This window comes from Saimiri boliviensis, chromosome 9 (genome assembly GCF_048565385.1).
Source record: "Saimiri boliviensis isolate mSaiBol1 chromosome 9, mSaiBol1.pri, whole genome shotgun sequence".
Taxonomy (NCBI): domain Eukaryota; kingdom Metazoa; phylum Chordata; class Mammalia; order Primates; family Cebidae; genus Saimiri; species Saimiri boliviensis.
Window position 1 is genome coordinate 6,741,422 of NC_133457.1, and position 24,864 is coordinate 6,766,285.

General features: G+C 38.1%; 1 protein-coding gene and 1 non-coding gene across 6 annotated transcripts in view; one reads left to right on the forward strand and one right to left on the reverse strand.

Moving 5' to 3' along the window:
• Nucleotides 1–24,864, forward strand: part of PLD1 (phospholipase D1) — a 213,242-nt gene that overhangs the window by 107,848 nt on the left and 80,530 nt on the right. For 3 of the 5 annotated variants that reach the window (XM_039480331.2, XM_074405436.1, XM_074405438.1), the window contains exons 10-16: nt 1,533–1,682; nt 2,385–2,468; nt 8,688–8,769; nt 17,287–17,397; nt 21,269–21,469; nt 22,491–22,704; nt 23,272–23,385. In XM_039480331.2, coding sequence (XP_039336265.2) covers nt 1,533–1,682; nt 2,385–2,468; nt 8,688–8,769; nt 17,287–17,397; nt 21,269–21,469; nt 22,491–22,704; nt 23,272–23,385 — 956 coding nt within the window. The remainder of the gene's footprint in view (nt 1–1,532; nt 1,683–2,384; nt 2,469–8,687; nt 8,770–17,286; nt 17,398–21,268; nt 21,470–22,490; nt 22,705–23,271; nt 23,386–24,864) is intronic. The other 2 variants (XM_074405437.1, XM_074405439.1) reach the window with 1 other exon arrangement.
• Nucleotides 15,986–16,089, reverse strand: LOC120368372 (small nucleolar RNA U13). Its single transcript, XR_005582527.1, has one exon. It is a non-coding gene; the product is annotated as a small nucleolar RNA U13 (small nucleolar RNA).

The following is a 24,864-nucleotide window of genomic DNA, read 5'->3' on the forward strand; positions in this document are numbered from 1 at the left end:
ATAGTCTTCTTACATTGGTGTGGTGGTAGATTTCTGCCTCCATGGCAGGAATACAGCTGGCTGCAATACTCGGTTTTCCTTCGAACTTCAAATTTGGGTAACTTATTTTTCCCTCTTGGTAATAGGCGGAATTCTGACACTTGGTATTAAAAGAAACTTTCTGTGATCCACTCTAAATTATTTTTTAACATTTATAAATTTGCAAGAGTTTAGGATCGTTTAGTTATTAGCGACAGAAAAATCTAATGCAAACTGGCTTACCCCAAAGAGAACTAAATAGCCATGTTGAGCATGACTGATTTCCTTGTGGTAGCAAGATGGCCCGGCTCCGCTCCCACACTCACACCAAATTCTGCAGAAGCAGGAGAGTCCCTTCCTGGCATTCCTGAGCACGTCTTCACAGTTGCTTAGGAATGGCTGAAAGAATACTCAGGTATATTTGTTACAGGAATGTATGAACAAATGTATGTTGAGTGTCCTTTTTTTCTGGTATCAATGTTTAATTGATTATTATTGCAAAAGAACAGTTTTTCTATGATTAGTGAAGTAGAAAATTCACAATATATTTAAGAGTCTGAATTTAGTTGCATGCCGACTGGGGGTTCAAGCTCCTGCCAGACTGTGAATTCATCCATAAATTCCTATCCTAAAGCTACTTGAGTGGGTAGAACTAGCTCACACACTCATGCCAGAACCACCTTCTGGGACCAGGGAGATGGAATATGCCATTTTGCTTAGCTTTGGTGAAGAGAAGGGATATTTCCAGAAGCTGAGGGAATGATACCAGGCAGCACAAAGGGAAGTGTCCTCTAGAGCAGGGGTCCTCAACCCCCTTGGGGTATCAGTCCAAGGCCTGTTAGGAACTGGGCCGCACAGCAGGAGGTGAGCAGTGGGTGAGGGAGCGTTACCTCCTGAGTTCCACCTCCTGTTAGATCAGCCATGGTGGTAGATTCTCACAGGAGCTTGAACCCAATAGTGGATCGCACATGTGAGGGATCTCGGTTGCACGCTTCTCCGTGAGAGTCAGATCACCTGCTCATGACCTGGGCTGGAACAGTTTCATCTCGAGACGACTCTCCGTCATCTGTGGAAACATTTCCTTCCACAAGCCTGTCCCTGGCGCCAAAAAAACTGGGGACCGCTGCTCTAGAGGAGCCAACAGCTCTCTAACTAATCCTTAAAAGCAGAGCCTCGCTTTACCCTCTTTCTTCATCCTCCTCATGCGCTAGCACACAGCTCCAGGTCTATGGTAAGTACCTTTCTGCATGTTTGCATGAGTGAATGAATAAGTAACCTGAATGTTTATTTTTGTTATATTGAATATATTTTTAGAAAGCAACCTTCCTCCTCACGCATAGTCATCTTACCTTGGTGTGGTGGTAGAAATGTACCCCAAAAATGTTAAAACGCCGCTTTTTTGATGTTCTTTGCCTAAAATTTTCAGTTTATGTTTGGTAGACTACCAAATAAAAAAGAACATGAGATAGAACACAGCGTGATCATTCTTTTCTACATTTGGCTTTTCTTGAAAGGACCCTGATTTTAAAATGCAACAGCTATAGACATGCTCGGTGGTGGGGAGGGGCTATAGAAGAATTCATCCAGAAACATGGCACCAACTTTCTCAAAGATCATCGATTTGGGTCGTATGCTGCTATCCAAGAGAACACTTTAGCTAAATGGTAAGTTATTATTGCCCTCAGGCTGTCAGGGCAGTCATACATAGCGTCTAATATTATGCTGGCCTAAATTCACCTGGAATCAGTTTTCAAAACTGTGACAGATTATGCGTTATACCTAACTAGGGCTTCTCTTTTTGTGATAGTTATGGCACTACCTGATGATAGATTAGTTTTTCAATCATTGCTTTTAAGATTTTTCACAGTGCGCTTAGCTAGCTTTAGGTTTTGAAGTTTGAATTTTAAAGCTAACTTCACACTTTTCTTTAATGATGCAAATGGAAGATTTATTTAAGTCATTAGCCCTCATTTAGGAAAAAGCATTTACTTGCTAGATAGTTCTTTTTAAATAAAATCACACTTAGCCTGTTTTTCTACCATTGAATTGGAAGCTGGTTTGCTTTCAGTCTTAGAGGAAAATCTGTAAGTTCAACAGGACAGAAGAATTCATCTGGCACCTTAGGATGATGAGGCTCAATACATTTGTTGTTCTGTAAGCAGAGAAAAATCAGGCTGTTTACTACTTTCTGCCCTTCCTAGGCAGCAGGGAAGTCGGTATTTTCAATCCTTGTTTTCCAATTACATAAAGTCAATTATATAGTGTTATGCGGACCGCTAGGCACTGGCTACCATGTTTTGCTTTACCGTAAGATATGTTTCTTTTCTTTTTTGACAACAAAAAGGAACGATAAACTTGTCTTTCAGGTATGTTAACGCCAAAGGCTATTTTGAAGATGTGGCAAATGCAATGGAAGAGGCAACCGAAGAGATTTTTATCACGGATTGGTGGTTAGTATTTGTCCCTGGGAAGTTTTTCTGCATGTCTCCATGTTTAGAAATGGACCATGGTATAGTGCTGCTCAAGAATTACACATTATGAAAATCAGCAGTATCTATGGATGGTTTGGCCAGCGTCTCAACCAATGAACTGAGCCTTCAGTGAAAGGCCTTTTCAAAAACCCTGGCCTCAACAATATTCTTAAAATACTTAGTTTGAACAATTCGGTTTTGTATTTGCATTTGGGAGCAGACTTCCAAGTATTCATTTCAGTAAAGATTATGCTGTAATGGAAGTACAGTTATAGGGGTAATGGTGTCTTTTTCTAATTTTGGTATGTCTATCATGAGGTCCAGTGAATATACCTCTTCTAAATTGTCCCTTTGATGTTGAAATAATTCCACTTGCCTGTTACTGTAAAGATATCCTCTGTAATGACCAGGCCTGGTCAGCTGTTCTAGAGATATATCAGGTTTCAACTTTGTGACTACCTTAAAAAATGTCCATAGGAGTCACTATGCTTATGCGAGTCACCGGAAGCCTCATATCTGAAACTCATTTACTCCTGGAGTTGCTGTAGGCATTTTAGTCTGACTTCAGTTCCAATCATTCATCTTCCTGGAAAGTTAAAACCCATTACACTTGCTAACACTGGCCATGATGGAAATGGAAATGTCTAAAATGTGTTTTCCTTCTAGGAACTTATTAATAGTTGCCTGAATGTGTCTTACTTAACTCTATCCAGTTTCCTTCCAAAAGGTACCTTATATGAACTGTTACTCTATGATCATAATTTATTCCCTTCAAATTCTAGGTTTTGTGGGCAATGTCAGTATCTAATTCAAGAATGGGAACACATCTTTTGCTTCAGTTGTCTGGAAATCTACAATTCTAAGGCATGCTTTCTTACCCTAGGCCCTGCTGACACCTTGGGCCAGATAATTCTCTGTTGTAGGGGGCTGTCATATCTGTAGGATGTTTAGCAGCATCCACTAGGTACCAGTAGCAAGTTCCCAGTTGTGACAACCAAAAATATCTTCTTACATTGCTGGATGTTCCCTGGTTGGAGGTGGGAGAGGATGCAGGATCCCTGTTGGTTGGGAATCACTGATAGAGGAGATAGACAGGGTATATGGTGACCAGCATGCTCATGCTGGTGGCGGAGCTTAACTCTGGTCTTCCTATTCTTGCAAACTTTATCTTTTCAGTCAGTTACCAGGAAGAAAAAAATGTTTCATGCTTAGGAGCTGTGCTGTTGGTTGAATATTTTATAAACACTTGTGATAATAAATTTGTGCCAGTGAGTACTATAGTCTTTAAAAAATATATTTCTGAAAGTTTGGTGAAGATGTGAGAGAGACTAAAAATAGTATTTCTATTGAGTCCAGATTTTCATGCTTTATGTCTGAACACCAATTTTTTCTTTTAACTTTTAAATTCAGGGGTACAATTGCCGGTTTGTTAAATACGTAAACTTGTGTGGTAGGGCTTTGTTGTACAGATTATTTCATCACCCGGGTATTAAGCCTAGTACCCATGAGTTATTTTTCCTGATCCTCTTCTCTCTACCCTCTGAAAGGCTCTAGTGTGTGTTCTGTGTGTCCATGTATTCTCATCATTTAGCTCCCACTTATAAGTGAGAGCATGTGGTATTTGGTTTTCTGTCCCTGTGCTAGTTTGCTAAGGATAATGGCCTCCAGCTCCATCCATGTGCTGCAAAGGACATAATGACATTCTGTTTTATGGCTGCATGGTATTCTGTGATGTATATGTGACACATTTTCTTATCCAGTCTATCACTGATGGTCATTTAGGTTGATTCAATTAAACATAGAAGGGATGGAACCCTGAATGTTCTCTGCTCTACTTTCAGCAAGAGAATGAGTCAGGAGTTATTTATTTTTCATCGCTGCACTAGGATACCATTTTATTACAACACACCATTAGAAATAAAACCTTCACAGTAATTTCCCTCAACAAGTAATGAAAATTCTTATGCAAGCATATTGCAAAAAGGAGCAGTCAGAAACTTAACCAAATTCTAACATGCAAAGATCAGAGAGAGTGGGGTTATCTACCAGAGTCTCTGTACAGTCTGTATGGTCAATATGACAAAAATAGGATTAATAAAACAGAAGAATACAAAAGAAAAACAATGAACAGAAATTTTTAAAAGAGGGAGTTTGTAAAGGGTAGAGAATAGAAGAGACAAAGGTTGGGCTGGAAACAAAGGTTGTAAAGAAAATAAATCAGCATTGCATTACTGATTGGCTCACAAACAAAGACTATTCTAGGTGAGAGAATATGTTTTCAGTGTATTTAAGTTGGTTTTAAATGCAACTTTTAAAAGTTGGTTTTAATATTGTTAGTGCTTTTCAAATGATGGGTTGAGCTTCGTTAGTAATTGTTTCTTAAAATAATTTAGTAGGTTGTGACCAGCATTTTTTTTTTTTTAAAGAATGGCATAAGATCGGAAAGAGAAGGGAAAAGTAAAGAAAGGAAGGTGAATTGCAAGTGGAACTAAGGGATACTAAATTCGGAGACTTTTATTTCAGTTGTAGATGGATAGATAGATAGATTGATAGATTAATAGATAGACCAGATATTGGTTTGGGTATGTATAATGTGTTTCTTTCTGCAGCTCATAGTCCAAAAGTTTAAAAGTTTGAAAGTCACTGACTTTTACAAATGGTTAGCAAAGTTTTTCTGCAAAAAACCAGAGAGTAAATTTTTTTTAGGTTTTTCAAGTCATGTGTGGTCTCTGAAGCATATTGTTTTTTACAACTCTTTAAAAATATAAAAAACCATTCTTAGCTCACAGGCCATACTAAAGCAGTCTGTGGGCAACATTTGGCTTGTGAGCTATAGATTGTTGACACCTATCTTAGATTTAATTTACCACATTTTATCAAAATTAAGAACTAAATGTAGTGTTTTCAAAAGTTGTACCGTGTTACATTTTCACCAGCAATGTATGAGAGTTATAATTCTTCCACATAATTGCCAGCACTTGGTGTTGTCCATCTGTAGTTTTCCCTGTGGGAAAGTTTTAATTACAAATTCAGTTTTTCAATAGCCATAAAGTCAGTTTCAATTTCTTTTTATTTTCTTAATATTTTATAATATTTCTTAATATTTTGAAAATATTTTATTCAAGTAATTTGTTTTTTTATCTGAAACACCACAAATAATGGCATAAAGTTATTTTTAATAACTATTTCTTTAATATAATTTTAATGCTCCTAGACCCTATAGTGATTTCCTGTCTTTCATTCTTTTTTTTTTCTGGAGACAGGGTCATGCTCTGTGGCCCAGGCTAAAGTGCATTGATACGATCATGACTCACTGCAGCTGCAACCTTCTAGGCTAAAGCAATCCTCCTACCTCAGCCCCTGAGTAGCTGGAACTACAGACATGAGCCACCATGCCTGGCAATTAAAAAAAAATTTTTTTTGTAGGGACAGGGTCTTGCTTTGTTGCCCAGGGTGGTCTCAAATTCCTGGGCTTAAGCGATCCTCCTACTTTTGCCTCTCAAAGTGCTGGGATTATAGGTGTGAGCCCATCCTTTCAATCATTTTTTTGTCTTTTTTTTTTTTTTAGCCTTTACAGAAGTTCACACATTTTATTGATAGTTCAATGAGCCAACATCTAGCTTCATTTAATTTTCTCTGTGGTTTTTCATTTTATATTTCAAATTCCACTTACTTGTTTTGCCTCCATCTTCATTTTACTTTGGGTTTAATATCTTTTTTTTTTCTGTCTTTTAAAAGTGGAAGGATCATTAATTTTAAAATTTTTCTCATGTAAGCATTTAAAGTCATTAAGTCTTCTAAGTGGTACACTTACTTAGAGGTACATTTTGACATCTCTGAAATCAGGGATGCATTTTACGTTCAGACAGTAATAGTTGTAATGATTTTTTCTTTCTTAGTGGTACATGCAGTAACGATGCATCCTACAATTACTAGTGTCCTAGATTTAATGAAATGTAGTATTAATTCTTTTAAACTTTGTTTATAAGTAAGTAAAGATCTTTACATAATAATGCTTAGTAAGTTATAGCTGCTTTCTTCTTACCATGTAGCCGTGGTTTATACTTCATTTATAGCATGATATAACAACATCTTTTTTCTTTTTATGCATTATCCTCAAAATTGAGGGCTCCTTGAGGGCTATCTTAAGATTCTTCAGAGTATCCAGTAGAATGCTCAGTATGCAAGTGTGCAAGTTTGTGGATTAAATTAACCAAAATAAATGATTGGTAAAGACTTAATTGCAGAGTATAACATTAAAAGTCACCCCCAAACTGAAGCTCTTTGAGCCATGTTTAATGTATACATCAAAAAATTGCAGTTGTGTATATGCTGTTGGTTATCTCACTTTTGGTGAACTAGCAGTGCACAGCAATGTGTTTTACTATTTATTTATTTATTTATTTTGAGACAGAGTCTTGCTCTGTCACCAGGCTGGAGTGCAGTGGTGTAATCTTGGCTCACTGCAACCTCCGCCTCCTGGGTTCAAGCGATTCTTCCTCCTCAGCCTCCCGAGTAGCTGGGACCACAGGCACGTGCCACCATGCCCGGCTAATTTTTTTGTATTTTTAGTAGAGACGGGGTTTCACCATGTTGACCAGGATGGTCTCGATCTCTTGACCTCGTGATCCACCCACCTCGGCCTCCCAAAGTGCTGGGATTACAGGTGTGAGCCACCGTGCCTGGCCCCTGTTTTACTATTTAAAACAGACTTCTTTTGAATGCCTCTTTGATCTTTTCTGATCAGTTGCTGTGCTTTATTTGTTTGTTTGCTTGTTCGGACATAGATTACCTTGGAGTTTGTTTCCACTGTAAATTAAATATGCAAACACTTAATACTGTCCAAACTCTTCCTTTGTCCATTTCCTTATTTATTTTACCCAATAACATTTCCTTTAGAAACTTTATCTCTGGGTTTTAATTTTCTTTAACTGAATGAAATAGAGCATAAAATTGATTTCTTTTAATCCCTTCAGCTCCTTAAAGCACTGTTGATTTCACATGCTTAGAGGACTCCCTGGCAAGGCGGTACTCCAGTGCAGAATTCCATAAGGCTTTCATCCTTACAGAGTCTACCCTGCTCCCTCAGATCTAGCAGTTCAGTGGACAAAGGACTGTTTTCTACTGTTTCTTTTCTTTCATGACAGGGATGTTACATTATGTACATATTTAACTGAGAAACTAACTTTAGAACCCAGCCCCAGGGGAAAAATGATTCTACTGTACTCTTAGCTGCTTTATGGCACTACTGAAGGAGAAGAGCCTAGGAGCACCCTCCTGCACTGGAAAACCTTCATCTGTCAGCCTACCTTCCTTCTCCTCTGTCCAGAAAGCCCCAGGTTCCCACAGACGCTGCTCCTTTGTATAGGAAGTGTCTGTGTATCCATTAGCATGCTTTTAGTGTTGGGTAACAGAATATTCAACGAAAGGGGCCTTAAACACTGAGGATTTATTTTTCACATTTAATGTTAAGTCTGAAGTTAGGCAATTCTGGGTTGGCGAAGTGACCTAGTGATTCTGTGTTTGTGGTCCTCTCCTTAAAATTTCAATATTGCCGCACCTCCGTAAGCATCATACTCCTGTATAACATCCATCCTAAAGCTGGAAGTGTGGGCAGGGCTTTCTCTGAGAGAGGGAGAGAGAGAGAGAAAGAGAGGGAGATGGATAAGGAGTGAAGAAGCGAGTGTGTGTTTGTGTGTGTATTTCAGGGAGAAAAAAGTTTCCCATTAACCCCCATGTGTACTTCCTCATGTATCTCATTGTTCAGGATTGTGTCACATTGCGCTCTAGCTGCACAGGAGTCTGGGAAAGCAAGTGTCTAAAATATTCAGTCTGCAGTGGGAGAGAGGCTCTGACAGCAGGGAAGAAGTTGGAGATTAGCTGTTGGGTGGGCAACCAGCAGTATCTGCCTGTGTGCATATGTGTCCATGTGGGTACCAGAGAGAGAGAGAGAAAGACAGAGACAGAGAGAGAGACAGAGATAGAGAGAAACTAAGATGGTAAGATGGACATTTTGTATGGCTAAAGACTATTTTTCCCATATGAAGTTGCACTTAGACTCATAGTAAAACTTTAGAGTACCCACCACAGTGGAGGATGATAATGGCATTTGGGCTGAAATTACCTTTATTTCCTATGACACAATCAGAACTTCATATTTTGTTTTAGTTACTTAAAATCTTGTTTTCATTATTTCAGGCTGAGTCCAGAAATCTTCCTGAAACGCCCGGTGGTTGAGGGAAATCGTTGGAGGTTGGACTGCATTCTTAAACGAAAAGCAGTATGTACTTTCCCAGAAAATGCTGATGCAATTTTTTAACTCTCTGTTGTCGCTGAAATACTTTTCTTTTCAGACCCTTTCACACGTATAACTTTTTACTTTAGAGGTTGATGAAAAGTATAACCGGATAACTAATGTTTTCCGGTTCATCTGGTTCTATTTTTTTCCTATTGCTTTGGGTGCGTAAATATTTTAGACTAATTCACAGCATGGATTGTGTTAGCATCTCTAGTTTTTATTTTTGAATCAGTTATGGGCAGTTAATTTTATAGGCAAAAAATTATAATAAAATTTCATCATTGAATAATAAATGATGAAATAGAGCATAGCATTTAATTGTATTCATTATTTTGTCATTTAAGCAAAAGAAAAACTCTTCTGGTGGATGGTTTCAGCTAAATGGGGCTCACATGGTGTGTAGAATAATATTGAAGGGGGAGGACTCGTCACACTCGGTGGTGTTTGAGCTCCAGTTACGTTAATGGTAATAATGTGAAGCTGTTTCCTGAGTAGTTGACCCTGTACATTCTGAGTGAACATTGAGTGTGCGCTTTTTGGTTATAAAAAGTAAATAACTAAAGCAAGCTAGGCTCACTAATGAGTGCATTCGTATTTCTAATGATTTCTTAAATGCAATAGGCTCTTGACAAAATTAAATGAGTTTAAAATAAAAATAGATCTGGACTGATTATTTTGCACGTCCGAATCAGGAAGTGCTAACTTTTTACTATTATCAGAAACTATCTTAACCTTTCTTTTTTCTTTTTTAAGACAGCTTTTGTTCTTTCTTGCCCAGGCTGGAGTGCAGTGGTGTGGTCTCCACTCACGGCAACCTCTGCCTCCCGGGTTCAAGCAATTCTCCTGTCTCAGCCTCCCAAATAGCTGGGATTACAGGTGCCTGCCACCACACCTGGCTATTTTTAATTTTTATTTCTATTTCTAGTAGAGACAGGGTTTCACTATGTTGGCAGGCTGGTCTCTAACACCTGATCTTAGGTGATCCGTTCACTTTGGCCTCCCAAAGTGCTAGGATTACAGGTGTGAGCCACTGTGCCCGGCCAGCCATTTTTTATCCTATCATTAAACATGGTAGCAGAACTCGTAGAGCATAAATAATTGAGGTTAGCATTTTTCTATTTCTTATAGCCTTCACTCATTTCTTCTTTCCTATCCTCTACATTCTACTTTTCCTTTCCCCATTCACTTTCCCCTTTTTTTCCAGTATCTTTTCCCCATGCATTCCTTGAGGATTTCTGAGGATATTCATAGATAAAGTCAGACCTTCAGACCTCACTGCTAATCTTGAAAGCAAAAGAAATTGATAATCTTTATTTGAAACACGTTCTGCCAAAGAACATCATTTTGATGGAGAGTCTAGTTTGTTTCATCCATAGAACTTCATTTACAGAATTGGACATTTTGATTCTGAAAACATTCACATATTTATTAAATTATTCATTATACAGTTCCTGTCTCCTATGAGTCAGGTTCTACAGTAATTACTAAGAATGCCACCATGAATCGGATTTGGGCCTTGTCCATGGAGAACTTGCTGAAAGATTCTTGGTTTTTTTTTTTGGTCTGAGACGGAGTTTCGCTCTTGTTACCCAGGTTGGAGTGCAATGGTGCGATCTCCACCTCCTGGGTTCAAGCAATTCTCCTGCCTCAGCGTCCTGAGTAGCCGCGACTACAGGCATGCGCCACCACGCCCAGCTAATTTTTGTATTTTTAGTAGAGACGGGGTTTCACCATGTTGACCAGGATGGTCTCGATCTCTTGGCCTCGTGATCTACCCACCTCGGCCTCCCAAAGTGCTGGGATTATAGGCATGAGCCACCACTCCTGGCCAGGATTCATGTCTTGGGTTCGTCCTAGCCTTACCAGACTTCTTTCTACCTATTGAATGGGTGGTAACTTTCTCTATGTTTCTCTCAGTGAAATGGCATCTTTTCCATTTTCCCTAAGGAATCCCTAAAGATTCTATTTTAGTACATTTTTTCCAGCCTTGCCTAGCAATCTGTACTAATATTAGTATGTTTTTTCCTGATAATACTTGATCAACACCTCACTGTTTTAGGTTTCAATCAATATGTATTTATTGAATGTTTTCTATGTGCCAGGCATTTCGCTAATCATATGAGGATGTACATAAATAAAAGCCAATGCTTCTTAAATTGAAGGAGCTTATAAAATCTACACAAGTGTCAGTTGGGTGCAGAAGCAGTTCCTCGATTTAACAGCAAGAGAGAAAGCATTGAGCAGGTCTGGTTGGGGAGCCCTTCACAACATGAAAGATGTGGGGCATTTAGGATGGACAAACATTTTTAAAAAGGAAAGAAGAACTTTCTAGGTGTAACAAGTGTTGTGAGGGAACGGCAGTGCCGAAGACTTTGTCAGGCACGGTAGGGAGGTTGATCACCTCTGAGTGTTAGCATACCCGGATGGGGGATTAAACTGGAACCGTAGTTGCAGCTAGGATGCAGAGGCTTTGTGAGCCGAGCTAGTGGTTTGGCTTTATGGGAGACAGTGGGGGCAGTACTTTGCGGGGCAGGGAGGTGTGGGGAAGCAAGAGTGGTCTGATCAAAATGGGGCGTTGGGAAGGCGACTCTGATAGTGAAAGAAAGTAGGAAGAACTCTGATGCAGAAAGCTAAGTTGTAGATCACTTGAAGGTCCAGGGTCTACAGGACATCTACATTAACTTGAGCGAGCTAGTGCATGCCCAGGCAGGGCTCAGGAGGAAGATCCTGCAGACGTGACTTCCACCTCTTGTTTGCTGGCATGTGCTTGTTTATTGCCCTTGGCATACGGTCTGGTTACCTCTTCTAGCCTCTGCTAGTGAAGAGGTAACTTCTGGTTACCTCTTCAGTAGTGTGGCTTCTCTTTTTTTAAATGGCCCATGAACCCCGGTGTGGTCCCTGGTGGACACCATGGCCAAGTAAACATTATGGCCTGATAACAGTGCTTTGTTTCCATTTCATCCACTACTTGGAGCTTGTAATTTTTAAGTTGTGAGTAATGATTTTTAAAATTTCCTAAAGAAATAGTAATGCTATTACAGATGGATTTCTTGCTGGACCCTTTAGCGGAGTTGCTCTTCCTTAATCTCATTCCACTATATTATTACTTTGTTCATAAATTTTTTAACACTTGGATCATTCCAAATTGACATTTTATATGCACATAAACATGGCTTCACATAAATAATTGAGTTTCTGAAAGCCACACACTAGCTTTGCAAAGTATGAGGTTGAAACATAATATTTATTTTTTGCATTAATGGGTCCCAGAGGCCCACAAGGTTTATTAAAATGAATGTTTCATTTCCTTCTATCCGATTGTGCAGATTATCTGAGAGGAATTTAGGAAATGTCTCTGCCTCATAGCCAACTTCTGGCAAACATCTCTTATACTGGCTATTTTTTAAGAAAAAATACAATATTTTATTTATCTAGTTAATAACCAAGTCGATCTTTTCCTATTTCTTTGGCCTTCTGATGTGCAATGTCATCATTTAAAATAATAAAAGCCAATCTTGAGAGGCAGACGGTTCACAATTCAAAGAAATCAGCATCCCAGGGTTTTCTACAGTTCTGCACTTACTATACTAAGAGGTGAGATAAGCTGCATCATAATTATAGCAACCAAATCCCCAATGCAATTCTGTGTATCTCAACCTTAAAAGCATGTGATATTTCCTATGAAACTTAGATCAACGAGAGAATTTGTCTTCAGGTTGATTGGGTCACAAGGCACAATGGAGAGCTGCAGTCAGTGGCCAATAAAAGGGAAAGGTGTCCAGGATTGAGAAATGAGAGGAGTAATCACATCTCTACAGAGAAAGCCAAATGAGTCTTATCAAAGTGGTGGGCTACAGTGGCTTGCAGGAAAGGTATCTTCAGCTTTCTAGAATGTGCTTCAAACAAAATTGGTTTTTAAAAACAGGCACGTGTGCTTTTGTGCTTGATATCCCAGTGCTGCCTGCTTTTAAATGGTGAAGGAATGATATCTTTATGTCCTTTACTTTTAATATTCTTAATATATTGTACCCCTTGGGGAAGTCCTTGGCAAGTGACAAAAAAATATCCTGGGTTGGGGGTGGTGGTGAGGTGGGCTAAACTGTCTTCAGGCGGTGGACAAACTTGGTTGCATTTAGAAACTATTTTCACTGTGCTACCTTGAGCAATCAGAGGAAAAGTTGTCACTATAAAAATATTCTTTTCACTGTCTTTCCATGTATTTTGACTCTCTAAAACTCCTAAAAATGTCTACTGTTTACAGTGTTATGTCTGCTCTACTTGACAAAAAATTGATTAGAAAAGAGGACCAAATTTTCATCTTTTAAAAGTCATGTTTTATGAAATTTGTTCTCTGGAACCTTTAGGAGAGCTGAGTTCACCAGAGATAAGAAACATTGCATTGATAGGTAACTCCAGGCCATCTGTTTTCCTACTTCTCCTATTAATAATTTCTGTCCCCTTCTCTAAGCAAAAAGTAACTTCCCCAAGGGTATTAAAAGGCACTAAAGCATGGGATGTTTTGAAAGTGTATTTTTTAAATTATGGAATTAACATCAGTCTTTTTTTTTTTTTTTTATGTTTGGCTTTCATTTTGCGAAAGCATTTCTCACATTTTGTATAAGCCTGCAGTATAACAACCTGGAAATGCCTTCGTTCCCAAGGAATGATTCTCCTTTGCCCTTTATGGTTAGAGTTTATAATAGACCTGTAATACCTTGACCAAAAGAAAAAGAAGGCATTGATTTATTATCACAGGAATCTTGTCACTAATTAACTGTTTATTGTGGCAGTAGGTCTAGGTAAATAATTATAAACCACATAAAAATGAACTTTCTGTATTTAATTACTTCCTTATAAGTCATTTGCATTTAAGCTGAAAAGACAAAGTCTCTGCACTATTTCATTTAGAGATATTTCAATGAGAAAAGACAGTATAAAAGAAAATGTCAGGTATTCATAAATGGAGAGTAGTAATGGAATCCATTAGTGTTAACATCTGTATTATTTCAAAAATCCATTAATTATGCAGATAAGTGGAAAACTGTAGGATTCAGGCCAAGTTCCTAATTTGCAGCTTCATGAGTAATAATGTGTTAAGCCTAAGAAGCAGAATTTCATCATGATGAAAAATGTCAAGTGTAATGTTCTACAATATAGGTTGAAATTTTGGGTTTTACTCTTTGTATTTTGTCTCTTACAGAGAGGCTGTTTTTTTGGTAACCATTATAATGGTTAAAAAAAAAAAAACCATTATAATGGTTCAAAAAAATATACAGTGACTTCCAAAATATTCAAATACCAAAAATAGAGCTGAACAGTGGAGGAGAAAAATAAAACAGTTTTGAAATTTTCCTGTGGAGCCCTTCATCAGTGGTTCATTGCAGAGCACTCTCTGGCCAGACCATTAAAATTAATCTGTTCACCTCTTGCTACACTTTCACTTTTTTATTGAAATATGTATTTATATTCTTGATTGTTGCATAATTGTAATAAGTAATTAGCAAGTTCTAAAAGCCAGCTGTTAACCAGAGCATTAGAATGACATATATATTCTTCCTGATCCTGCTTTAAGAGCAAGAATGAGTCTTTTCCTAGTACTCAAATGTTGTTAATGCACACCAAACGTAAATTGTATACCGCCAGAAATGCATACACCTTTAAGATATTACTGACACCAAGAAAGATAGAGTGTTAGTATTTTGAAGTGATGTGTTATTAAGGAATTTAGAGTCCAAAATATGCTTGTTAGTATTAGCAGAACAATATTAGAGGGATGTTTATGTGCTTGGTTTGCTGTAAGATTTTGGATTCTGCGATCTAGAACCTAAATATATTAACTCTTATGTTATATCAGATAGTATAGCATTGCAAAAATTTTTAGTTCTTATGAAATAGGTGTGTGTAACCCAGTAAGATGTCTTAAGTTTTTTATTCCAACTTTTCTTGTAAACAATGACTAATCTGCCGTAGCACCCCAGACTGAGTAACAGAGCAGGACTCTTGTCTCAAAAACTAAAACCAAAAACAACAACAAAAAAAGAAAATATCAATGATGAAGAGAAAACATTGATTTTTTTTATGTGGAGAGGACACTTTTTTCCAGGCTGCAAAGCTGGATCTTGCAGAATTTAAAGAGAAATTCTGCTGCTTTAATTTCCTAATTATCTTCATTTTTCCCCCCACTTTTTATGTTTATTCTAACTACGTATACCTCACAGCCCTTTTTCTTGTTCTGTTGTGGCTACAGGTTTCTCACTGTGGTCTACGTGCCATGTCATTTCGCATGGTACTTTGTAGGTTCTGATGAGAAAGTTGGTACTTTTTAATGCACTGAAAAATTGATTTTAACTAGAGAGTTTGCTTATCAGTATAACTTTCAGATAAGTTAATTAAAAGACTCACTTTCTACAAGTGAGAAGAATGTATCAGTTAGCATGGTTTTATTAGTTTATAAAAGAAAAGCCTTATTAGATTCTCACACAAAGTGTGAAAAATATAGTGTGCTAAAATATATATATATAAGAAATTTAATTTTTAAGAGTTGATTGTAAGTGAACAATTTCAAATTCAATTTTTTGTAATATACTTATAGCACAGCTTATGTTTCTATGCAGAACCTTCCATTTTTAAGTGTGAATGTTAAAACCGGCAAGATAATAAAACGACCTGGATTTAAAAAAAAATTAATCACCATGGATTATTAATTTAAACTGTAACAAAATTATTTTCGTCACTATGATTTATTAGATACACTTGTGTCTGTAATATTCTAGAAATTATTATGGAAAAATTCTTTAAACTCTAGGATATTAAATGCCAGGTGTCATTTAGATCCATAATCCAGTAGGTATGCAAAATGTTTCAGAATGCTTTCAGAGCTGCTAGGTACAAACAATGCAAATTAAAATGGTGCAAAATGTACAAAAGTACGGATCCAAGCCTAAAAGTTAAAAAAGCAATCCACAAGGTGGAGGTGAATAAGCTACAGTTTCCTGGAGGTAATATGTTCTAGACTGTACATTGGAGGGGGGTTCATTTGAGTGGGCAGGCAGAAGGAGAGGGGCATTCCAGTGTGGCGCAGTTTAGCCTAGCCTGAAAGCCTATCACCAACCAGAACTGGAATGGAAAATACCAGTGCTTTTCTATACTATTAGCTACTGCACCTTGTCTTTTGGGGTTTTTTAGAATATTTTTTTCAGATTAGATGGGTAATGTGCAGATGTTGTAAGAAGGTTCGAGGGTGGCACATTGCACACATGTGCGTGAACACACAACCATCACGTTCATGAACTACAAAAGGATTGGACATTGTCTTTCGATGATTAATATTAAATAATTATATTATTTTTCTAGTATGTTAGCATCTATAAGGCACTTTTGATTTAATTTGACTAAATTAAATAGGCCACAGTGGCCTTGCCTATTTTCTTTTAGACCTGAGGTCTAAGGAAGGATGGATCAATGTTAATTTGAGTGTCCATTTTATACTAAGGCCCTGCTAAAACTCGGAGATTTTTAAATACTTAAGAAGCTTAGTTCTGAAGAAGTCATTTCACTAGTGAAACGGACATTAATGATGTAATTATAGGTTAAGAGGGTGAACTAATGCATTCATCTTTGAAGATTAGGAAATGGTTTTATCCGCTTAAGTAATTGTTTTCAATAAAGAAAATTTCTATGAAAATATGTCCAGAAACATTTAAGGGATATTATATTTAAGAAATATTTAGCACAGTTTACTGCTTCAAAATTTCTTATCACTATTCTTCCAACTAATTGAGGTATAATGTAAATAAACAAAAACTCTAATCCTGCAACATGAATCAGGTCACAACTTTCCTCAGTGATGGGTGTTTGGTAATGTTAAAAGTTGTCAGACTATCAGACACTTTTAACCACTGAGGTTACAGTTTTTGTTTTGGATCTTTAATCAGTTACTGACATTCTTTCTTGATATGACAAATTGTAAGAATGGAAGGGAGATAGACTTTTATTTTTAGTATTTGGGTCTCAATATGCACACTTATGTGTCACTTCCTTGTATTGCCTTTTTCATTAAAATTTTATCATACTTGTTTATAAGAGAAGTTAGAAAGTACAGTGCAGGCTGGGTGTGGTGGCTCACACTTCTAATTTCAACACTTTGCGAGGCTGAGGTGAGTGGATCACTTGAGATCAGGAGTTCGAGACCAGGCTGGCCAACATGGGGAAACCCTGTCTGTACTCAAAATACAAAAATTAGCTGGTGTGGTGGCATGCACCTGTAGTCCCAGCTACTGGGTAGGCTGAAGCATGAGAATTGCTTGAACCCGGGAAATGGAGGTTGCAGTGAGCTGAGATTGTACCACTGCACTCCAGCCTGGGTGAAGAGTGAGACTCTGTCTCAAAATAAAATAAAAAGAAAAAAGAAAGATAGTATAGTGTAAAGGAAAAAGAAAATTAAAATTGTAACTTTCCTCCAGAGATACCGATTCCTCAATCTGTTTTCTCTTGTGACAGCAACAAGGGGTGAGGATCTTCATAATGCTCTACAAAGAGGTAGAACTCGCTCTTGGCATCAATAGTGAATACACCAAGAGGACTTTGATGCGTCTACACCCCAACATAAAGGTATTCGGGTTCATCTTGATGACAGCTGTTTCTCTATAGGATTTTGTTTTTCAAATATGTTTTGTTCTGGGCAGTAATGATCTATAGAATTCCCAAATGTATATTTGGTCACATAGCATTTTGTCCTCAGAAATAAAGCAAAATAGTTTACTTTCTTATCTTCCCTACATTGACAGGGGTAAGCAGACCTCACATTTCTGCTTCTCTGACACTTCTCGAATTGAAAGTGACAGTCTAGACAAGAACATGCTTCCTGCAGTTGTTTTGTTGTTCATGAGCCCAACAAGTTCTCACACTTCTCATTAAGATTATTCTGGAACCTCTTAGATGTGATCTCCCTGTGACATTCCCTGATCACTGACAGCAGCACAGAGATCTCCTCTAGGATTTAAAATACTTAAAAATAAAATCAATGGCACCGAGTATAAAATGTTAATCAACTAAATACACATGAAAAGCAATCAGAAAAAGTTCTTTGATATTTTGCCAAATACCTAAAACCTATCAATAAATATAACCCAGTCGTTGCAGTACCTCAAGACATAATGAATTAATAAACCTCCAGCTGGCTTGAAATACGTAACTGTTGTATGTTTCACTTGGTTAGAAAAAATTAAAGTGTTTCCCCCCAGAGAATGATTTATTAGGTTGCATAATTTCTAGATTTTATTTATTCATTCACCAAATTTTTGTCAAGTACCCACTAAAGATGTAATTTTGCAGCACCGACAACTGTGAGGAAAGAGCCGTTAAAGGAGCAGAGATTTGTATGTTACTGAAGTTAAACTGGTATAAATTCAAATTAGAATGTCACAACTTCAGGATGCTACATGTAACTGCAAAGAAAATGGCAGTCAAATATATAGCTGTTTAACAAGAAGAAATGAGAAAGGAATTTAAACATGTCATTACAAAAAAATCAGTCAAACAAAACAGAAGACAGTAATGCAGGAAGTGAGAGCCAAAAAAGCTATAAGGCATGTAGAAAATAGTAGCACAATTACCCAAGTGTCTTACAAATAATTACTTAAAGGTAAATGGATTGACTTCTCAAAAAACAAAGATTGGTGGACTGGCTTTTAAGAAAACATGATCCAACTATATGTTATCTGTAAGAGACTCACTCTAGATGTAAAGACACAAATAGGTTGAAAATGATGGAAAGGATATTTCACACAAATAGTGACCAAAAGAGAGGAAGGGTAGCTAAACCAGTATCAGACAAAATCGACTTTACATCGAAACATGATTACAAGAGGCAAACAAGGACATTATATATTAATAAAAGGTTGAATACAGCAGGATGTAAAAATTATAAACATTTATGTACCTAATTAATAACAGACCATTGAAATAGATAAAGTGAAAATGACAGAATTGAAGGGAGAAAAAGACAGCCTATGGTAATGGTTGGAGACTTCAACATCCCACCCTCAGTAATGGTTAGAACAACCAGACAGAAGGTAAGTAAGAAAAGAGAGGACTTGAACGCACAGTAAAGCAACTGGATCCGGTGGACATACAGAATGTTCTACCCGACAACAGCAGGATACACATTCTTCTTAAGTGCACATGGGGCATTTTCCGGGACCATCTGTTAAGCCACAAAGTAAGTCTCAATAGATTTTAAAAGGTAGATATACAAACCTCTGTGTGACCGCAACAAGATGATGTTAGAAATCAATATCATAAAGACAACTAGACAAGTCACAAACATGTGGAAGTTAACACACTGTTAAACAAGCAGTGGGTCAAAGAAAACGATCACAAGGGAAAGAGAAAATACTTAGAGACAAATCAAAATGAAACAACATACCAACACTTAGGGGACACGGAGAAAGCAGTGCAAAGGGGGAAATTTACAGCTGTGATTGTAAAAAGAAGAAAGATCTCAAAACAACAACCTAACTTTACAGTTTAAGGAACCAGAAAAAGAAGAACAAACTAAACCCCAAACTAGTAGAAGGAAGGAAAGAAAGATTGGAGCAGTGAGAAATAAAACAGGGGATAGAAAAATGATACAGAAAATCAATGAAATTAAGCTGTTTTTTTTTTTTGAAAAGATAAAATTGACAAACTTTAACTTGATGGGTAAGAAAATAAAAAGACTGAAGTTACTAAAATCTGAAATAAAAGTAGAGACATCACTAGCAATTGTACAGAAATGATTCTAAGAGATTACTGTAAGCAATTGTATACCAATACATTGGATAACCTGGAGGAGATATGTTCCTAGAAAGACGAAACCTACTAAGACTAAATCATGAAGAAAAATAGAAACTCTAAATAGATCTTTAACTAGTAAGGAGATTGATTAGTAATTAAATATCTCCCCCAAATGAAAAGCCTGGAACCTGATGGCTTCACTGGTGAATTCTACCAAACATTTAATGAGGACTTATGACCAATCTTTCTCAAACTTTTTCAAAAATTGAGGAGAGAAGACTCCCTAACTCATCCTGATAGCACTGAATTGTACACTTAAAATGGTTAATATAGTAAAATTTATGTTATGTTTATTTTACTACAATTTTTTTTGTTTGTTTTTTTTTTTGTTTTTTTTTGTTTTGTTTTGTTTTTTTGAGACGGAGTTTCGCTCTTGTTACTCAGGCTGGAGTGCAATGGCGCAATCTCGGCTCACCACAACCTCCGCCTCCCAGGTTCAGGCAATTCTCCTGCCTCAGCCTCCTGAGTAGCTGGGATTACAGGCATGCGCCACCATGCCCAGCTAATTTTTTGTATTTTTTAGTAGAGACGGGGTTTCACCATGTTGACCAGGATGGTCTCGATCTCTTGACCTCGTGATCCACTTGCCTCGGGCTCCCAAAGTGCTGGGATTACAGGCTTGAGCCACCGCGCCCGGCCCTACAATTTTTTTTTAAAGTGTTATTAAGAAAACAGTAAGGCCAGGTATGGTGGCTCACGGCTATAGTCCCAGCCCTTTGGGAAGCTGAGGTGGGAGGGTGGCTGAGTTCAAAACCAGCATCGGCAGCATAACAGGGCACCCGTATCTACAAAAACCAAAAAGATTAGCCAGACATGGTGGTACATGCCTGTATTCCCAGCGCCTCAGGAGGCTAAGGCAGAAGGATTGCTTGAGCCCTGGAGTTCCAGTGAGCTGTGATTATGCCGAAGGAAAGGAGGAAGGAGGGAGGGAGTGAGGGAAAGGAAAGGAAGGGAAGAAGGAAAGAAAGAAAGAAGAGAAAGAAAAAGAAAGGAAAAGAAAGAGGAAGGAAGGGAAGGAAGGAAGGACAGGAAGGGAAGGAAGGAAGGACAGGAAGAGAAGGAAGAAAGTAGTTGCCAAAGCTTTTGTAATATTTTTACCTAAAGGCAAATGAAAATAAGATAGATCAGACTGGGATAATTTTGAAAGCAAGAGGTTACTAACTTCTCAAGGTAACTTTTAAATAAAGAGCTGCCAAAATATCTCTGTGCCTATGATTCATATGCTTAGTGTACTGTATTTCAATTCAACGACTGACAGAATATCAATATAATTCATTACAAATTTTTCCAGGGATAAATAGTAAATATTTTTAAAAATATTTTAAGCATTTAAAAAATATATTAAATTTAACGTGATCTTTATGAGGGAAGGGAACCAGCTATCGAATTGAGCCGACCGTTTCCTAGTGTATTGGCAGACCTCAAGCTCAATGACGGCTGCCCCAAAATATAGTATCTGGGGGTGGGAGCTTCAGGAGTAAATAGGAGTCTTTTTTTCTGCTAAATGCTTTCTTTGGTGTATACGTTGTACATTTCGGTATTTGAATTATAGAAAATGCTTTTCAAGGAGAAAGCAGATCTATTTCATTATGCCAGGAAGGAGGTTTTAAAAGCATATTCTAAGTGGGGATTTTTCCCTCTCAAGGTGATGAGACACCCAGATCATGTGTCGTCCACCGTCTATTTGTGGGCTCACCATGAGAAGCTTGTCATCATTGACCAATCGGTGGCCTTTGTGGGCGGGATTGACCTGGCCTATGGCAGGTGGGACGACAATGAGCACAGACTCACAGACGTGGGCAGTGTGAAGCGGGTCACGTCAGGACCGTCTCTGGGTTCCCTCCCAGTAAGTATATTTCACCTTGATGGAAATGTATAACACAAACATAATTTGTATAAGTTTGTATTAATAGCATGGCTGATTGATTCATTGAATAAGAGATGGTGTCTCTTGGAGGGGAAAAGAACATGGAGTCCATCAGGAGGAAGAGCTGGTTTCAAAATGCCAGCCTCCTTACCCAGCTCCCTAAATAGCTGAGTCTATTTCTTTTCTTGTAAGAAAAGAAAACAGATTCCCTAGAATTTTTTTTTTCTGTCCCATAGTCAGCTTTGTTTTCCATTTAAATTAAGATTTATTTTTTATTCAAAAATAAAGTTCTTAAACAAAAATATGTATCAGTCAAGATTTAGGTAGTAACAAGACTTAGGTATCTGCCACAGTTTCTGGAAACTTCCTACTTAAAGATATACAAAAACAGGATAGATGAGTCTGGGTTCATTTCAGGGAAATTTGAGCCAGAAGCAAATAACTTCTCAAAGGGCCTTGTAAATAGAGCTGCCAAAATATCTTCATGTGTCTATCAATCTGCTTGCTATTTCAACTAAATGGATGCCAGAATATGAAAACACTTATTAAAAATGTTGATGGGCTTCATCTTATTTACTGCTGGTCATGTTGGTGACCCATTTGTGCAAAAATGGCCATTTTTGCATAGGGGACAGTGAACATGATTGACAGAAGAAACCTTGCTTACTTAATGCTTATCAGAGGAACAAGTTCAGGAGCTCAGCGGTGAATGTAACCCATGTAATTGTATTTAAGATTAAAAGTTTAATTGGAGTGAAATTCCAAGAATTTGGTCTCCTGAAAAAAGAACCATAGCAGAACCCCTCGTATTCCTTTGGTAGTGTTTCAGCAGCTCACAAGCATCCACCACTGCCCCGTGGCTGACCGCAGGCAGTACCGCATGCCTGTTATAGAACCTCCGTTGTTTGTAAACTTTATACCTCAGCTCTACTTGAATCAAAGAACCATATTGCCGCCTGTCTTATGCAGTGCCTTTTTCAAAAAACAATAATTTTCTCAGGCTGCAGCAACAGAGTCTGTGGCATCCTTAAGCCTCAGTGATGAAAATGAACGTGATCAAAATTTACCCATCCGGAAGCATGCTGATGATACGGATACAAAACTGAAAGGAATAGGAAAGCCAAGAAAGTTCTCCAAATTTAGTCTCTACAGACAGCTCCACAGGCACCACCTGCACAGCGCAGATAGCATCAGCAGCATTGACAGCGCCTCCAGTAAGTCATGGCCTTTGCTAGAATTTATCTTAACTCCATCCTGTTCTTCCATTGCCGGACACGACAGGTTTTTAAGATGTCTTTCTGTAATGGAGTAGAATGAGCAATGTTGAGAGGTACCATGTCATTCTGTTCCACATCCCATTCTGTGGCTTTGTTTGCCTCATTTTAGAACAGATTTATTGTTTTATCCACACAAGAGTTGTAACGACCGTGATTCCTGCTTCTAATGGTAGCGGAATGACAAAAGGTTTCTAAAATATGCCAAGCCGTAAAGGAAAAAGAAAGGTATTAGATGTACTTTATAAACTTTTCTTAGAAGAAATTGTATTTATCTTTCTATCCAGAAATACATCAAGCTTATGTCTTCAAACATCAGACTTTCTACATCTCGTAAATTTACTATTCCTCTGAAATTCGTCTTAAAGCCCTGCAGTTTTCTGTTGCACAGAAAATTATGACTGATGTTATAGCTCTGCCTGGTTTTAAAAATGATCAGCCCTGCTTTCCACTTGAGAAAATTTGATATGTGTATTTCTTTATAAAAAAAATTCTCAATTTCTTTAGGTTATTTTAACCACTATAGAAGTCATCAGAATTTAATCCATGGTTTAAAACCCCACTTCAAACTCTTTCGCCCGTCCAGTGAGTCTCAGCAAGGACTCACTAGACCTAATGCTGGTAAGTGATTTGTGAAGGGGTAGAACTCCCTTAGGCTTCAGCTTCGGTGGTCTTGTCTGCTGTATGGGCACAGTGAGTGTGTTTCCAGATTGGCTTTCTGTTTGCAGTTCTTATGCTACGTATATTATTGAAAGCCTGCTCTGTATAAAGCATTCTGTAGTATCCAAGATCCCCTACACCGTGAGAACGTATAGGAGCAAAGACAAAAACCGACCTAATAACAGCAAATGCATGGCACATGCAATTTAATAGTGTTGTAGAGGTTCTATGGAAGGTAGGAGGAATTTCTCTCTGATGATCCAGAAAGACTTTTTTTTTTTTTTTTTTGAGACGGAGTTTCGCTCTTGTTACCCAGGCTGGAGTGCAATGGCGCGATCTCGGCTCACCGCAACCTCTGCCTCCTGGGTTCAGGCGATTCTCCTGCCTCAGCCTCCTGAGTACCTGGGATTACAGGCACGTGCCACCACACCCAGCTAATTTTTTGTATTTTTAGTAGAGACGGGGTTTCACCATGTTGACCAAGATGGTTTCGATCTCTTGACCTCATGTCCCACCCGCCTCGGCCTCCCAAAGTGCTGGGATTACAGGCTTGAGCCACCGCGCCCAGCCCCAGAAAGACTTTTTAAGGAGAGGAACGTTTGGGTTTGGCCTGGAAGTAATTTAATTGGGGTAGGTAATAGGAAGTCATGCAGGTGAGGGAGGTGAGTTGAGCAAAGGTGCTGGAATGGGAAAGCACCAACCAATTGTTTTCAAATCGTAGAAAATGCATTATTTGGCTAAGAAGCAGTTTTTGATATGAGACTAAGAAGACGACTAGAAATGCATTATTTGGTTAAGATGCAGTTTCGATATAAGACTAGGGGAGTTGAGCAAAGGTGCTGGAATGGGAAAGCACCAACTGTTTTCAAATCGTGGAAAATGCATTATTTGGCTAAGATGCAGTTTTTGATGTAAGAAGAGGAAGATATATGACAGTCCCATTTGGGAATTGAAATCTTATTTGGTTAAATTATTATTATTTGAGATAGAGTCACTCTGTCACCCAGGCTGCAGTGCAGTGGGACCATCTCCGCTCACTGCAACCTCCGTCTCCCGGGTTTTAGCTGTTCTCCTGCCTCAGACTCATGAGTAGCAGGGACTACAGACACACATGATCATGTCCGGCTAATTTTTGTACTTTTAGTAGAGATGAGGTTTTGCCATGTTGGCTTGTGTTGAACCCCTGACCTCAAGTGATCCACCTGCCTCAGCCTCCCAAAGTGCTGGGATTGTAGGCATGAGCCACCACATCTGGCCAGTTAAAAATCTTGAAGGCCTTTGGGTGGATGTGTCATGCTGTGTGGATTTTCAGAAATTACAATCTGATAGCCTTTGGTAAGAAGATACTCCAGATGCTTGAGGAATTAATGAATGACTAATGAGTTTAAATTATGGTGGTGGGAATAAAGAAGGATTTGGCAACTGGTCAGTTATGGGGAT